This window comes from Chenopodium album, chromosome 19 (assembly GCF_948465745.1).
Source record: "Chenopodium album chromosome 19, dcCheAlbu1.1, whole genome shotgun sequence".
In the NCBI taxonomy this organism is placed as follows: domain Eukaryota; kingdom Viridiplantae; phylum Streptophyta; class Magnoliopsida; order Caryophyllales; family Amaranthaceae; genus Chenopodium; species Chenopodium album.
This window is the reverse complement of record NC_137852.1, coordinates 20983830-21000306: the sequence shown is the minus strand read 5'-3', so window position 1 is coordinate 21000306 and position 16477 is coordinate 20983830. Positions and strand designations below refer to the sequence as shown.

Here is a 16477-nt window from a genome sequence, read left to right as displayed (position 1 = left end):
ATTGAACACAAACCTCGTGCATGTCTTCGTGGTGCATGTATTCGTGGTTTATTGTGGCGGTGGTGGTCTTGATGGTGGCGGAAATCCAAGCTTTTGTCTCTCAACTCGCCTCTGACTTTGAGCTTGGTCCCTTCCCTTTCCATCCTCCTAGCGGAATCCGCCGATTCAGGTTTGAAAATCGAACCAGATCAAAACATTCAACTGTCGATGGAAAAACTTTGCCGGAACGTCAACCGCAAACGTCGCAATCGAAGGGATGAGATTTGAGGCCGGTGAAAGAGAAGGAGACTAAGAGATCGAAGGCGAAGAGGGCGAAGGAGATGAGAAGAGGGCGAAGGAGATGAGAAGGAGAAGGAGGATTTCTGAGAAGGAGATGAGAGCAGGAGGAGAGAGGAGAGAGAGCGGCTGATGAGAGGGGAGAGAGATAGGGTTTGGGGTTTATAAGGGGGTTTTTTTTTTTAACTGATTATTGCCACGGGTTCAAAACCGGTGGCCTTATTATTATTGCCACGGGTTTAGTTTGAACCGGTGGCAATAACGGTTCACCTCTTCCCACCAATTATTTTTGCCACGGGTTTGGGTTGAACCGGTGGCCAATTAGCGATGTTTATTTCAATTTTTCTACTAGTGCCACTATATTTTCCTTTTTTTTTTTAAGCATACCAGGGAAGATTTCCCTAAAAATTGCTGAATTGTAAATTAATTCCCTATTTGCGTTGGTTTAAAAACTTATTCCCACAATATTGTCCACGTAGGTTTGGTAGATTTTTTTCTTTTCTTTTCAAAGAACCGCTAACGGTGATAGCGGTTCTATAGTTATAAAACCACTAATGTCGTTAGCGGTTCTTGTATTAGGTTCTTGTATAAGAAAACTTCACAAGTTAAAACTTAATATAAGAACTGCTAAAGACATTAGCGGTTTTATAACAAGTATAGAACCGCTATCACCGTTAGCGGTTCTTTGTAAAAAAAACCCAAACCTTCTTCCAATCCTACGTGGACAATATTGTGGGAATAAGTTTTTAAACCGACGCAAATAGGGAATTAATTTACAATTCAACAAGTTTTATGGAAATCGTTTGTATATCACTCCCTAAATATAAGGCAAAAACTTCTCCTTTAAATATAGTAACAAACTTAATTATATCAATAACAAAAAAAAAAGTAACAAAATATTTTGGCGGAAAAATTTTTTATATGGTGATGACACGTGTACTTAGGGGATAACTACGGGGATTACTTTAGTATATAGGTATAGATACGGAGTACTCTTTTTATCCTGAAAACTCCTAAATCCTAAAATTCGGGTTAGTAATAGGTCGAGTTTAAATTCGGGTCGGGTCAATAACAAGTCGGGTTGAATTTGGGTCGGGTCAATAACAAGTTGGGTTGATTTCGAGTCGGGTTTGTAACAGGTCGGGTTTAAATTCGAGTCGGGCTAGGAACGGGTCGGGTTGACCTCGGGTCGGGTTAGTAATAGGTCGGGTTGAATTCGGGTTTTGACGGGTTAAATCGGGTTTGGTTCATTCTGGGTTCGAGTCGGGTTCGGTTCAGGTCAATAATTTACGGGTCGGGTCCTCTCTAGGTCGGTTCATGGTCGGGTTCGGGTCTCAAATACTCGGGTCAACTCGGGTCTAGGGTTGGTTTTAAGTCGGGTTAGGTCGGGTTCGGGTCACTATTTTTTTCGGGTTCAGACGGTTCGGGTTAGGGTCGGTATTTCGGGTCGGGTCAGCTTTTGACAGCTCTAATTATTTGGTCAAATAATTATGAACATAATGTAAAGATAAAATTGACAATTTCGTGCAACATGACTGAAATAGGAATTGTCATTTCATACAATTTAAAATAAATAGTATGCACTATTTCATACAAATAGTGCACACTATATCATCCCAGTTATATGATATATGATTGAACAAATCGATTCCTAATTTCTCGTGCAAATTTTTTCCATTATATTATGTTTTGTAAATTTATTTTTATTGGGTGTTGTTTAAATTTCATTAATATTCAATTAATAACAATGAAAGAGAGAAACATGAAAAGGGAAAGAGAAATGAAAGAGAAAAGGGTAATATTGAATTTTTGAAAGGATACATTAAGAGCAAAGCCATTGGTTACTCAAGCTAATGATGGTCATCAACTTTTTATTAATATCTCTCTTCCACTTCATCCATGTCCAGTTATACCCATATACACTCATTGGTTGCACTCTAATTATTTATGATCATAAATATTCATCAAAAAATAAGGGGGAAAAAAAACTGACAATCCACTCATACAATAACAAGTGGCACATACATATTGTTTGCCCACCCTTCTCTTCTAAAGTATCATTTTTTGATTATTTTTTTTTTAATATTCTTTTTTCTCTATTGTTTCTAAGTAAAGTGAGATTACGCTTAGCAATCATGTTTAAAGATGATTCAGGGTTCATGCAAGTTTATGAATCAAAATCAATAGAATATAAAGTTTGTTGAAACCAGTTTGTTGAATCTTTGGTGAATTCAATCAGTATCGGTCTCTACTAGTGAACACGATTTGGTTTGGTGCGGTTTGAGTCCAAACCAAACCAAACCGCAAAATATAATTTGGTCAATTTTTCAAACCAAACCAAACCATATTAAAATTGAAACCAGACCAAACCAAACCATAATAATACAGATTAGTGCGGTTTGGTTTGCAGTTTGTGATGAGACGACATTTTTCCCTAAAAATTGACAAATAATACTTCAATAACTTATAATAAAGTTTAAATAATTAGTCCAAATGGATTAAATCGTATACTACTAATCCACTATACCTTGTTGTATTTGATTTTTCACGTTTTTTTTTATATTTTCTTTATTTTTCTTAATATATATTAATTATTTTTTATTTAAAAATTATATAAAGATTAAAATACGGTTCATTGGTTTACGGTTTGGCTTATAATTTTTTAAAAACCAAAGCAAGCCTCAAACCGTATTTTCAAAAAAAATCCAAAACCATACTGTATTTTTATAAACCGTAAACCAAACCAAACTGCTAAAATACGGTTTGGTCTAGTTTGGTTACGGTTCAGACCAAACTATGTACAGCCCAGTCTCTACAATTGGTCTTCCGTATTTGGAGAAGTTTAAGGAAAAAAATACTATCAAACATCCCTTAAAATTAGCTTGCAATATCGAGACAAGAAATAACACATAAATATACAACAGCGGAAATGAAAAATATGCAACACGGATTTACAATAGAATCGGAAACTTTATGCACAATAAAGAATTGCCGATATCTTCATTACCAAGAACCAAATATTCACACTTAACCAATTACCTTTTCTTTTTATCTTTCAGGAACAAATCTACAGAGCATGACCAATAGCTCAGTAAGAAATCAGCCCAAATAAACAGAAATAGTGCTCACTTTTGTTAATATGTTCCCTTCTATCTGGTCTGGCCTGCCTTTGTTACAATCATTGGGAGTTTACCGCGTGCTTCTGAAGAAATTTCGATCCCATCTACAGAAAAACCCATCCATGATACTACTTCCTGAAGAATTTTTTTCAACAGTCAATGTGGCTTTTGTACCATCACCAGATTCCCTGCCAGATGACTCTTCTTGAGCAGGTGTATTATTTGCTTTCCCCATTTCAGACCTTTCAGTACATGGGATTCTGGAAGAATGGTCTAGATGACGTTCAGATGCAGTGCTCTGAGATACCAGGGGTTCACTATTTGTTAATGAAAGGAAAGTTGAATCTGACTTGGATGGTCCACAACATTCTTTATCTGTGAGAGTTTTTGGTTTAGGATTTTCTTGGTTAGATTCAATGACATTGGAGTCAGCACAGGGGGAAGGCTTTTCCAGTGGTTGACTTGTACCCATGTCCTTCAAAGACTCAACTATGGCTTCCATGACCATCTATTCAAGCAGTATACAAGTAAATTAATGCAGCAATATGAAGACGTTAACAGGATGTTTAGATAAGTAACTTGACTCACCCTTTCTTCTTCCTCCATATCACGAGGAAATTCTGTCATGTTGTCAAGGGAGTATTCTACATATTGATCATCGTCAATGGCAATTGGAACATGAGGACCAAAGGGTTGACCGTTGGCTAATTCAAAGCTAATCATTCCGGAACTTGAGGAAGATGACTCAGTTCCAGCTGCCTCTTCCTGGAGCAAAGCATGAATTAAGATTTTTTAAAAATGGGATATAAGTAAAAGCTCTAAAATACAAATTACTTTAGCATGAAAAATAATTATGGTAATGGCCAAAGTTTTAGAAATGAGATAAAAAATAAAGACAAAAGCATTGAAGCATAGCTGCATTCGATGGTGAATAATAGCAGGGAGTTTTAACTGAACAGGGTCAGCTGAAAGGTATACTACAGTGCTCATCATCTGGCCAAACTAATAGTTTCATTAGATATCTAATTTCCCTCCCTTTCCCTTTGTCCCATCCCCTTCATCTTTTTTATCCATTGGCTCTTTTAGTTTTTTCCTCCTTGTTCTTCATTAACAATACAGAATTTAACAATAAAATATATAATTTTTGAGAAGAAAAAGGCAGCAGATAAAAATTCAGAAGCCCAAACAAGAAAAACAAAGGAATTTTTGAATCAATGATTTGAATTCCGCTCGCTCTCCCACAACTAATTTCAGGCTGCAAAGTTGCAACTGCACCAATATGATCCCAAATTTTGGGGGTCTCCCAGAAAATTAGCCCAACAAGAACAGTACAATTTTCCATCCAAGAAATTACTAGCAACTAAAATAACATTATATTATAAACCAAAAAACAAAAACTGATAACTTATACTCCCTCCAATTCATAGTGATGTTGGCGATGTTGCAAGGTGATATTGGGGGATAAACCAACATAATTCTTATGTGTTACTGTCTCTTCTAGAATCTTAGAAAATGTAACTTATTGTGCTATTCTTTCAAATTTTAAAAAACTGGAAGTGGCCTCATGAGTAGCAGATATGAGGACATATTTGGTATTAATAATTCTTTATGGGTAAATAGGGGAATTGAATTTGCTAAAGTAATAGATTCAACAGAATACTTTAAGAGATAGAATAAAAAATGAGGTTATTCGCAAGAAAGTAGTAGGTGTTGGCGAGCATTGCAGATAAACTAAGGGAAAATCGCCTGCGTTGGTTTGGACTTGTAAGACGGAGACCCGAGGGTGCACCGGTGCGAAGAGTGGAAGAGTGGGACCATGGAGGGGTTAAACGAGGGAGAGGGAGACCGAAAATGACTTGGTTGGAAGGAGTTAGGAAGGATATGAAGGGTATGGATTTGCATGAGGATGAAGCATTGGCTCGTAAGGGATGGAGGAGGAAGATTTATGTCGATGAATAAACAGAATAATCAAATTTGGTTCATGTTAGCCGACCCCACTTTTGTGATTAAGGCTTTGATTGATTAATTGATTGAACAGATTCAACAGAACATATTTATGAATCACCCCAAAGGAAACCAGGAAGGCAACATCAATACATATTATACAGAGCGAGTACTACAGTATACAAACTTAAAAATAAAACCTTTGTCCAACCATCCCTATCACCTGCCTTTACCACCTATAATGGTTATAAAACCATGTATAGTACCCCTCACCCACTTACCATCTCTTTCCTCCAAATGCCTGATTTAGTTCTCACGTTGAATAATAAACTAAAATCATTAGCCATACTTTTTCCTAGTTCCCTTAAGAGAACCCTAGTTATGATCTTTTCATTTTTCGTTACAAACACGAAGACAACTCTTTATGACTATCAACAAGAATTGATACAAAGGTATGTAGAGTTTTTTTTTGGACTGAAGTGTTTCTTTTGCTTATTTTGGGCATTATTAATACAATTTTGAAGTTTGTTGATGGAATTAAATTTTTTTAAGGTAACATTTGGATATCTTTATTTTGAATCCGATTCTTCAAGATCTAAAATTTCAGTACCAAATAAATCTGTAATCCCATCCCCTTGTATTAACTCTTTACGTAAACTATGCTTCATATCATCTTCGTCATAACATCGTAGATTCATAGTGTGACAATGTGACAAATTGAATCTTTTAAAGGATATGACAATAATGACGATATTAAAGATAAAAGATAAGATAATGATGGAGGATAATAAAGGGCATGGACAAAGGAGACCAAGGGGGTAGTAAGTTAGGGTGTGGGCTGGTAATTACAAATGACAAGGTTATTATGTCATTTCAAAACCTTTTTATTTTAATAACATTCATTGAATTGGACCAATTTCAAATTTGAAATGCTTTGGGAATCCAAACAATAGATTTACCCAATTCTAGAGTCAGATGAAATCCTAGTGTCCAAATATTTCATATATTACAAATTTGGTGGATAGTTAGGAGGACCAGAAAATACCTTGTGAAATTTGTATCTACTTACCATACTTTGAAATATTAAGAAAATGAATCAGCTTAATGAGGTGGGCCAATGAGGTTTTAAGGTACATGGAAGAGTACAAAATGCACCAAAAGATGTTAATCTTACACTAAAGATACTAGTTTTAGTCTATTCAGTGATCATTACTATCTTGATATTTCATCGAACCTGAGTGAATGGTGGTTCATGTTACTGTTTGAAGGTCAATGTTTCATCAAGAAAGGTACAGCTTGTTCAGGGGCATACATTGTTCTTTTCCACATAACATATTGAGAACTCACCTCCCCTGCCCCAAGATTCTCAACAGCTGCCCTACGTTATGCTCCAGAATGAAACTACGGCAAATGCAAGAAACAACTACGACTTTAAGGTGCAGCCAAAATAAATCAATATACCTTTGCTTCAGATTGTTCATTTTCACCAGCCATTGTTGGGGGTACCTAAGAACATTCAAATTTGAAATAAAATCAACCATATATGATGCATAAACAAATTCAGTAAAAAAGATAAAGCTTGCAGCAATGCTTTAGCGATGTTTCATTACTTTGAAACACATGTTTCACACTGAGCTATTGTTTCGCCCATTAAAAGATTAAAAGCACAGGCTGAATATCAAAATACAAATGATGTGGTGAAATAATGGGTTAACAATTAAAATCTTCATCAAATATTATTCATGGTGAAATATGAAATTTTGGATGATTGAAGGTAGATAATGAGAAGAGGAGGGTTGTAATAGTTTTTTTTTTTTTTTTTTAAAATAAAGATTCATAATACTAAATGGGAGGAGGTGATAGGATGGGGACAAGCAGCATGTCAAATTCCTGTTTAGATATAGATATGCATAAATCACGCATTTCAAGACCCACCCACTGGAATTCCATCTTTATATCAGCTATTACTCAATTTAATACGAGAGGTATCTATCAAAACTAACCTCCATTCGGCTCATGGGTCGTTTAGATCTGAGCTGCTCAATAGCATCTCCAGTGCTACTCCTGGCAGGTTCTACATAAACAAAAGATATAGAAATAAATTACAGAACAATACCCATTTTAAATATAGAATATAAGCTACTACAGGCCTCTAGATCCACCTGAGGAATTGCTACCAGAGAATCCCAGTCCATGCAATGCATTCCAAGTAGCCTGAAGATTATTAACCCATTTAAGTTGGTATCAAAACAAATGTAAATCCAAATACTTATAGGTATTAATTAAAATCTACCTTGTCAATGTATTCATGCACTGGATCAAATAACCTTGCCGGAACATCATCCTCTGGAGGTTGCAAAACATTATTGAAAAATATACTTATGGAATCAAAGTAAAACTGGGGCCGTGGAGAGTTGTGATCACCCTCAAATTTGATAAAATTCTTGTCTCCCTGTCAGATTTACTTCCAACATTAAACGTTTGATGAAGAATGATGTCAAATATAACTCTAATTAAGAAATAGATAGTGCATGTTTATCCTATGGCAGCAAATCTTAAGACTATTGCAAGGTTCATAACAACCCTAAGTCTGGCCACCATAACTAATACACCTTTAGGGTAAACTCTTAATATATACGTACATATGATAATCCCTTGACAGGATTAATAAGCGCAGAATTATATGAACAACTATATTTTAGGATGAAATGATAGCAGGCAAACAATAGCTGATCAATAATTATATCCTAACATGGATAGTTTAACTCTCCTTACCAAATTAAAGAAACAAGAATGAAGACTGAACTTACAATAAAATTGGATGTCACCATTTTATCCTACAAGTTTTCTATTCTGTAGTATATTGGTTGTTCCAAGACTTCCAACTACAAAGAATTTTTTGCCACAGATATTTCCTTGATTATTTTGTTTGTTCCACATGTAGTTCTTGCCAGCTAGGAAACAAGGACACTACATATATGGCAACATTACAGGGAAATCGAATCTCTGGCAGCATAAAAAGATGTCAAGGAGTAAATACTCCGCCAATAAAAAATAAGTGTCACCAACTTAGCCAAATAAAAAATAGTCAACAATATACAGTTAAAGACTTGCAAGTTTTCTACTTTAAAGTTTTCTCAGAAAATTTGCCAAATTTGAAACATTTCCTTAATTGCATATTTGCATCAAGTAGTCAGGTCAGATATGCGTGTCATCACATACACTTCCCTCCTAAGAGTCCCAGTAACTCAGTGCTTCCTTGATATATACATTGTGACGGTAGAAAGTAAATTCTAGCTAAGCTTAATGCTAGGCTCATAGAAGACAATGTTTATAAAAAATATAGGCTCATAGAAGTACAATTTTTTTTATTCATAATTATCTAAAGCACAAAACTGTAGTCACATGGAAAACTTCAGCTGTATCACACGCATAAATGTTTCAACTGAGCCAATAGATACAAAGTGTAAGAGATACATAGTTACGATGAAGTATATAACAATTTTTCAAAGATCAATTATGAACCATCAATGGTTTTAGATAGCTTCTTTCTTAAAAGAAGAGAAAAACATTAAACTCACCATGTAAACATCATGTATGCGTTCAGAATGGTGAGGCTGTATAAAATCATCATCAATTGCATGACCAAATAACACCGGAACAAAGGAAGACTTTGCAACCTATCAAAATCAATTATAACAGCACCAAAATCAAAGAGCTTCTTCTACTAGGATATCTAAATTATAATACAGGAACAAAAATTAAAAAGAAAATGCCTCCAACACTTCATGAATCAACCTCCTTTTCTAATGCATTTACCAGATAGACACCTAGCAATGATTTTTTGGCAACTAGCATAGAAAGTAATTAAACATAATACAGCAAAGATCTACCTCCATGCAAGACACTTAAATGTTTCCGAACACAATACTTCCTCCGTTTTCTAGTTGCTACACTTTTATTTTCACGGTCTCCTAGACAATTGTGAGGGATAGAGAGAAAAATAAGAGGGACCCATGTGGGTAGGAGAGAGATAGAGAGAAAGAAATGTAAAAAATGGAAAGTGTTGCAACTAATTAACAATTTCTAAAATAGGAAAGTGTAGCAACTAAAAAAAAACGGAAGAAGTATATATACAAAATTCTGTTAGGCAATGTAGTACCTTTTTCCTGGTAACAAGGTTATTCACTCAAATGGAGTATTTTGAGTTATTAATTAAACAGTGCAAGAGACTAACACCGCAGTAGATTTTGTATTTAGTACAAAGAAAGAATTTACATTTAGATTGCAAAAAAAAAGTCAAATTGCAACAAATTTATGATGTAATGAAAGAATATTGAACCTTAATGGTGTTCAGGTCCATAATGTCAAATTTCGCTTTCTTCATGATTGCTCTTCGCATGTATTGGATGGCAAATTTTACCTATTAAAGAAAAAATATAAATGTTAATGTCAATCTAAGAAATTACAATAATTTTAGACAGTAATAGAGCAGTATTGGTAATATCATCAGTTCAGCACATACACACATAAATTTATCATTTGATTATGATAATGTATTTTACTAAAAGTGGCAGCATAGATGTCAAATATTGTCAATAGTCACAGAAAGCGACAATGCACACATCCTTCAGCAGAAGTTTAACATTAACACTTGGCAGAATCAGTTAAGTACATTCATACGAGTAATAGTTCCTTTGATAGCAAGTGTTTATGAAAAATGTATGGTGATGCACAAATTTTAAAGTTCTTAGATAAAACATTTCATAATGGATCTTGTTCACTGAGTTTTAAAAAGTCTCTAATCCCTCAAAATGTTTGGAATCTTTCTTTCTTTCTTTCTTTTTTTTTTTTTTTTTTTTTAGCATAGCAGAACATCTTCATTGCAAATTTACAGTTACAAGGTAACTCTATAAAGGAGGAACTTCTTGCAACTCATTAAAGATATCACTCACAGTAAATTTAGGAAGTCGGACTTTATAGGTATCCACAAGCTCCATCATCAAGTCAACCAAGTCTGAGAAGGGGCTGTCAAGAACCATTCCAGCAATTGAAGGATCCTCGGCTCCATACATTAAGCTATATAGACAGTGCATACTGTTAGATAAAGCAACAAGCAAAACATTGACAATTTTTTATTTAAAACAAGACAGCAACAGAAAAGGCTTCATCCAAAGCAGAATCTTTAAGCAAGTCCAGGTAGGAACTTGATAAAATACTGAGGAAATGAAGTAATAAAATACACATAGGAACCTTGTAACTGCTCCCATTGAACGGCCCCACAAGCCAATCATAGATACGTTCCCATCTGATCGTAAATAATCTACGACAGCTTTCAGGTCATCTTTCTGCAATACAGAGAGGAAAAGTTTCAGAATTATAGAATAAGATACATCGAATCCAAAGTTTAAACAATATATAAAATAAAATTAGCAACCAGTAAACAAAATCACTTTTTTTGACATAGAAAAACGCCGTTTCTTTTAGATTTTAAAAGAATGCATCTTTTAAACTTTGGGAAATCAAGAAATGTCAATTATTGTTGCTCCAGATGAATCAATCGTCATCACATATTCTAGTAGCCTAGTATGGTAAAGTCCATTTAAAGAATAGAAAAATTATCGATATTTTCAATCCTATTGAAACAGATATGAAAACTTGCCTCGTTCCACCCTAAAGTTACATGCTCCCCTCCAGAGAGTCCAGAACCTGAGAAGTCCAAGGTGAAAACTGTAATGTTTAAGGGCAATAATATTATAGCAGCTTCACTGGCATCTGCCCTGCACCCACTGATATACAGTTGACATGACATGAACTAAAGTCAGTATGAAGTTAACATGACATGAACACTTAAGCAGCTATGCCCTCTGATATTTCAAAACATGGCAACACAACAATTATAATTTATAAGATCGCTTATTAAATAATAAAGCAAAGACCAGGAGAATTTCATAAAGGACAAGTGCCTTATTATGGAAAGAAGAACAAATTACAAAGTTAAAATCATCTAAGCCTATTCCTCCGATAAATAAAAAGGAAAAATTGGCCTCAGCAACACCAACGCTGGGAGCAGCCATCAGGACAACCTTAAGCGGGTTTCTCGAGGTGGTCTGGCTTTTTGGGATGCGTGGGGGCCTGGGGGGTTTGGAGGAGATGGTCTTAGTTTTTGGGGGTGTCAAGGTTATCAAGATGGGTAGGGGTTTCGCGGTGGTGGATGAGGTTTTTGGGGTGGCAGTAGTGGTTATGGTGGCTTAGGTGGTGGGGCTTGGTGATGGTGATGGTGTGATGGGTAGGTCAGTAATTTAATTGGTTTAGGTTAAGAAAATTAACTCTATGTAGTGCTCTTAATCCACTAAATGAGCTAACCTTTTGATTTTTTGATTAACAGTTAATCAAATCGCTAGAAACTATGGCAAAAGAAAGTTCTTACCAAACAGAAAATCCAAATCTATAAGGCCAACATGTACAATTTCCCAAAATAAAATAAAATAGCAAGGACATGGACATGATTCAAATCGCTTCAGTGCCAGAAAGAATTCACAATGTCTGAGTAGAAGTAAATGGAGTTAAAATTGTTGTGAAGGGCTACATTGAACATAGGTCAATAACAATAAGGTGGTTTTTCTTTTTTTTTTTTGAAGAAAATTTCAATAAGGTGTTTGTCATGAGGTTTTTCTTGTTGTTCTAATGATTATAGACAAGCCCAACTGTTGAAAAAAATTACAAAGGAACAAATTGACGTATAGTAACCCATTTGATGTTTGCAAGCTCGGCATGCATACATTTTTTATTTGGCTTCTTTATTTATCATGTTGGGCCCGCACATAAACCTGTAAATAGATTATTTTATTGTTGGATTGAGGTTTGTTGTAAAAGAGAACCTCCTTGAGGTTTGTTGAAAAAGAGAATTTCCTTGAGGTTTGATCTATTATGAATACTCTTAGATAATACATTAAGAATTGATAATTTAGGAAGTTTTACAAGGCCTATTGTTGATCATTTTAAGTTGTAAATCACATTTTTCTTAGATCCAAAACTTCCATATATGAAGTGGAAGGAGAGAAAAAAGATACTCATGTATCATCATCTAAAAGTAACATGCATTGCCTGAAATTCTCTTTAAATTAAGGAGTATGTTTCAAATATAACAAGCATTGCTAATATAGATACCAACTCCATAAAACATCTGTTGTAGTGGAAGAAAAGGAAAAATCATGTTCAAACTACGAAGTGTAATACCTAATAACTAATAAGTCATAAACCTTCTTATCCAGATAAAAGTAAGGGATCAAATCATTACAACTCCCAATCAATCAGATTTCAGACATCGATGAACATCAGCAAAGTGCACTCACAATCAAAAATAGATTACTTCTTTACAAAATACAGTAGATAAACTCTAAACATATATTCCAACTGACCTGTTGCCATGGCAATATATAACACATGGTAGAAGCTTCCCGTCAGGTTTCACAAGGGGAGCATAATGACTGCATTGAAGAACATCCCCACGGCTGTTCTTAATCTGCTAATGAAGATAGACATTGTTTAGCCTAGTTGAATTCAGACAGCGGCTGCTATTCAGGTAATGCACTTGTACAGTGGTCATTGCAACGCACAACAAAGACTAACACATTTTTGGAGCACTTATGTACAAGATTATGAGGGTTTCCTCAAATTTCTAGGCAAGTCCCAAAACACTTTGATTTACAAAATAATGCCCACATTACCGTCTACAAATAAGGAATTAGGGACCATAGTGTTCTTGGTGAAAAAACAAACCACCAACCCCTTTGCAATATTCAATCCAAAATGCCACATCATTCCTAGAATTGAACGGTTAAAACGTCATAAATTTGTTATAGAAATAGGAACCTCCCCAATCAGATCCTACATGGCTGGTATTGTAGTAAACTAGTGATCATTATGTAGACCATAGGAAAATTCCCTAGTGTAGCAATATCTAGGGATATCTTCTTTTTTTTTTTTTTTTAGCTATTCGATGGGTTTTTAGATGTTAATCAAGCTATGGCATGTAAAGTTCTTTTAATAAATAAAAATTAAAAATTAACATTGTTAAAATTACTAAAAGGCTAAACATATCACTAAGAAGACAATGCATCCTAAGTAAGCTAATGCACATAGATAGTGCTTCAATCAATACATAGCACTTATACCTAAGCCATAAATTACTCACATGAAGACAACACCACAAAAAAGCCAGAAACACCACATTTTAGATTCCCAACTAGAAGTTTGCCTCAAAACTCCACTCATACTTTTCATCCACAACAATCAAGGGTCAACTTCAAATAGGCAAGCTGCTCATCATGAAGCTGCGCCGTGTAAATTACTATTTCTTTAGGGAGAGAAGAGAAAAGAGGCTTCTGTTTGGGTCCATGTCGCTGACTAATGGACTTTCAACTTGTCTGATTTGCAGCTTTGATTGGCTCGATAATCTAGTTCTTTAACACTGAATGTCACCAGTTCATCCAAACATATAGTACAATATCGGTATCATATGACAATGACATACACCAAAAGATTACCTCAACATCCTTCCTCTGGTACCATTTTCCTTTTAGCATGAACTCTTGATCTAAAAGGTCGTGCTCAGGGCTATATTCAGCTCTGCATCAAAGTTAAACATGTATAAGTTGCACAAATTATTGTTCATGATACCAAGCACATAAAGATATTTATAGAGCAAAAAAATTTTAGCACACAGATCTACTTCATTTTGTGGTTAATTTCCATAACAAATGTTTAGTGGAAATTTACTATACACTTGATCAAGTTCCACACTATGTGTCTTTGTACAGCTAAAAATTATATGCTTCACCATCTCTGATAACACGGCAGCAGCTGCATTCTCTTTCTCCATCCTCACTCTACCTTTCTCCACTCACCAATCAAAAAATCTAATTACTTGGGCTTCATAAAAAATAATGTTGCTTTTAAATTTTGCAAGTCTTAAATTCGATATTGATATTACAGTGTAGAAAAAGTTTGTTTGGATTCAAATCAAGGGTCAGACAACGCCTGATCCTCGTCTCATAATCTCTTATATTTTAGCTTGTGGATTTTCAGCAAATATGTTTAAAAAATAGAGTAAACGAATGCACCCTCAATAGATATCATACAATCATACATGAGTGATGAGTCCAGAGCAAAAAACACCATCCCCTCAGACAATTCACAGTATTCTTTTTAATAATACTTGCATATGCTTCCTTGATTAAGATGCAATAGAAATAGAAAGTAGTAATGCACAAAAGTACATTGTCAACAAGCTTATGGGCTCCATTCCCCCAATTTCTACACTGGATTATATAATGTATAAAAGACCTTTTCAGGGTTTTTAATATCTTTTGTGATATCCCCGATCAGGTAGATTTCCTGATTTATACAAGAGGATCCTAACAAGCCTTCAGCATGTATCTTCACTATTCAATACAATCCCCCTTTCTTCTCCTCAATATATTCACGAGGTAGATAGCTTAAACTTCAAATCCAAAACAAAAACATAAACTCCCAAATAGAAACCATTTGTACACTTCAGGCCAGTAACCCAATAATCGACCACACTTAGAATAAGAGCAATTCAATTATTATTACAATTTTAAAAATAAAAAACCCCAATAAGGTAAGCCAAAGATTTACAACATTATCAAGGTAGATATCTCATATCATTAATTCTTACCTAAAATTCAGCTTCACTGCTTAAATTACATTCTTATTCGACGAAATTATCAAGGTTTATTCGAATGTTTCTCCCTAATCAGTAAAGTGTTCTGAATAATTTGTTTCAGTGAATTAATCAAAACTTAAAATGGGAACAAATATCAAATTAAACAAGCAAATCTAATCAATACGAACTTTTCCAATAATTACACAACTAAAACAGAAAAAGAAAGTAATATAATACTTCATAACATACCTTGGCGGCCGAATAATAAAGTTGACGAGTTGTTCCATAGTTCATCAACTATGGAAACAAAATCTTTCACAACTTCAATTCACCTGCAAATTCACATTTCCAACACTAATTAATCAACATGATCGCAATTAAATAACAAGAAAATGACTCCTACAAATTAATCAATATATCAAACCTAAAAAATTGAATAAGATTCTTGGAGTTGAATTTGGGGAAATTAGGTTGAGAATCAATGAATTGAGTGAAAATTGCAGAAATCAGAGATCCGACGAAGAAGAAGGATCGCCGATTGCCGCCGCCATAGAATCGCCGGCAGAAGATGTGATGATTTTCTCTCTCCTTTGACCGAGTCGTTGAAGGTTCGGGTGCCGGGAAAGGTAGAGTCGTTTGCTAATATTTTGTTTGGTTTCTGGTGAAGAAATGAAGACCGAACAATTGTTGTCGTAGATCTGTGTTTGGGAAGTGGGACCAAGGTCATGAAAGTTGTACTCGAGACCAGGTGCAAAGCAAAGTGCAATTGTTCTTTTAAGGGTCAAGTTGGATTGGGGATGGCCGGATGGGGACCCAATAACGACTCGCTCGTGAAGTCGTGAACCTTAAAATAATTATTGGGTTAAAAGTTAAAAATAAAAGAAAAATTTGTTATTACTAATCCCAATTTTGGGTCATTTACTTTTATTAATTCCAAGTATCGATTTTTTTTTTTTTTAATGAAAACAAGTATTGATTATTTTTTAATAATCCCAACTTTGGGGGCATTTTCTTTTATCAGGTCAAATGACCGGTGACCTGTCTAAAAGGTAACTTTTTTTTTGCTTAAATGTCACATGTTGCAATTTCATTAGTCATAAAAATTTTAAAAAAAAAAAACCAAACCTGGCCACCTTCAACCCACCGCAGCCCCACCGCCTCCCTCCTTAGCACCCACCCAAAACCGCCAGCTTCCTCCCCAACCCCACCGAAAACCACTACAACCTCACTCCCTTCCCCCAAAACCACTCGCAGCCCCACCCTTGGCCCTGTCGCCGAAAACAACCCTGAAGCCACCGCAACTTCACTCCCCTTCGCCAAAAACACTAGATCCCATGCTCAGTCCCTCGAAACCACCTCGTCTTTCGCCTTCGCCGATGCCCAGGTGTACCTCCACTCTTCAATTCACTGCTTCCTAGACTCATCTCCGCCCTTCACTGGTTCCTAG

The 16477-nt window shown here is 35.2% G+C and overlaps 1 protein-coding gene across 1 annotated transcript; it reads right to left on the bottom strand.

Moving 5' to 3' along the window:
• Positions 1-3131: 3131 nt before the first annotated feature.
• On the bottom strand, positions 3132-15760 carry LOC145593534 (uncharacterized). The gene is made up of 15 exons (XM_081649788.1): positions 15455-15760; positions 15280-15362; positions 13889-13970; positions 12761-12864; positions 11002-11128; positions 10593-10687; positions 10295-10418; positions 9682-9762; positions 8921-9019; positions 7633-7791; positions 7490-7553; positions 7343-7413; positions 6801-6845; positions 3984-4160; positions 3132-3903 (listed from the first exon to the last, which is right to left on the bottom strand). Exons 2-15 carry the CDS (start codon positions 15315-15317, stop codon positions 3466-3468), a joined length of 1704 nt encoding a protein of 567 aa, XP_081505914.1. The 5' UTR covers positions 15318-15362; positions 15455-15760; the 3' UTR covers positions 3132-3465.
• Between the last annotated feature and the right edge of the window lie 717 nt (positions 15761-16477).

What these genes read in the sequence shown, in the direction of transcription:
- LOC145593534 (XM_081649788.1), bottom strand. Translation starts at nt 15,317, where the DNA reads ATGGAACAACTCGTCAACTTTATTATTCGGCCGCCAAG. An exon ending in TCAATGGGAGCAGTTACAAG is followed by an intron (nt 10,419 to 10,592) that starts GTTCCTATGTGT and finishes CTGTCTATATAG; the next exon opens with CTTAATGTATGGAGCCGAGG. An exon ending in TTCCTCAGGTGGATCTAGAG is followed by an intron (nt 7,414 to 7,489) that starts GCCTGTAGTAGC and finishes TTGTTTATGTAG; the next exon opens with AACCTGCCAGGAGTAGCACT.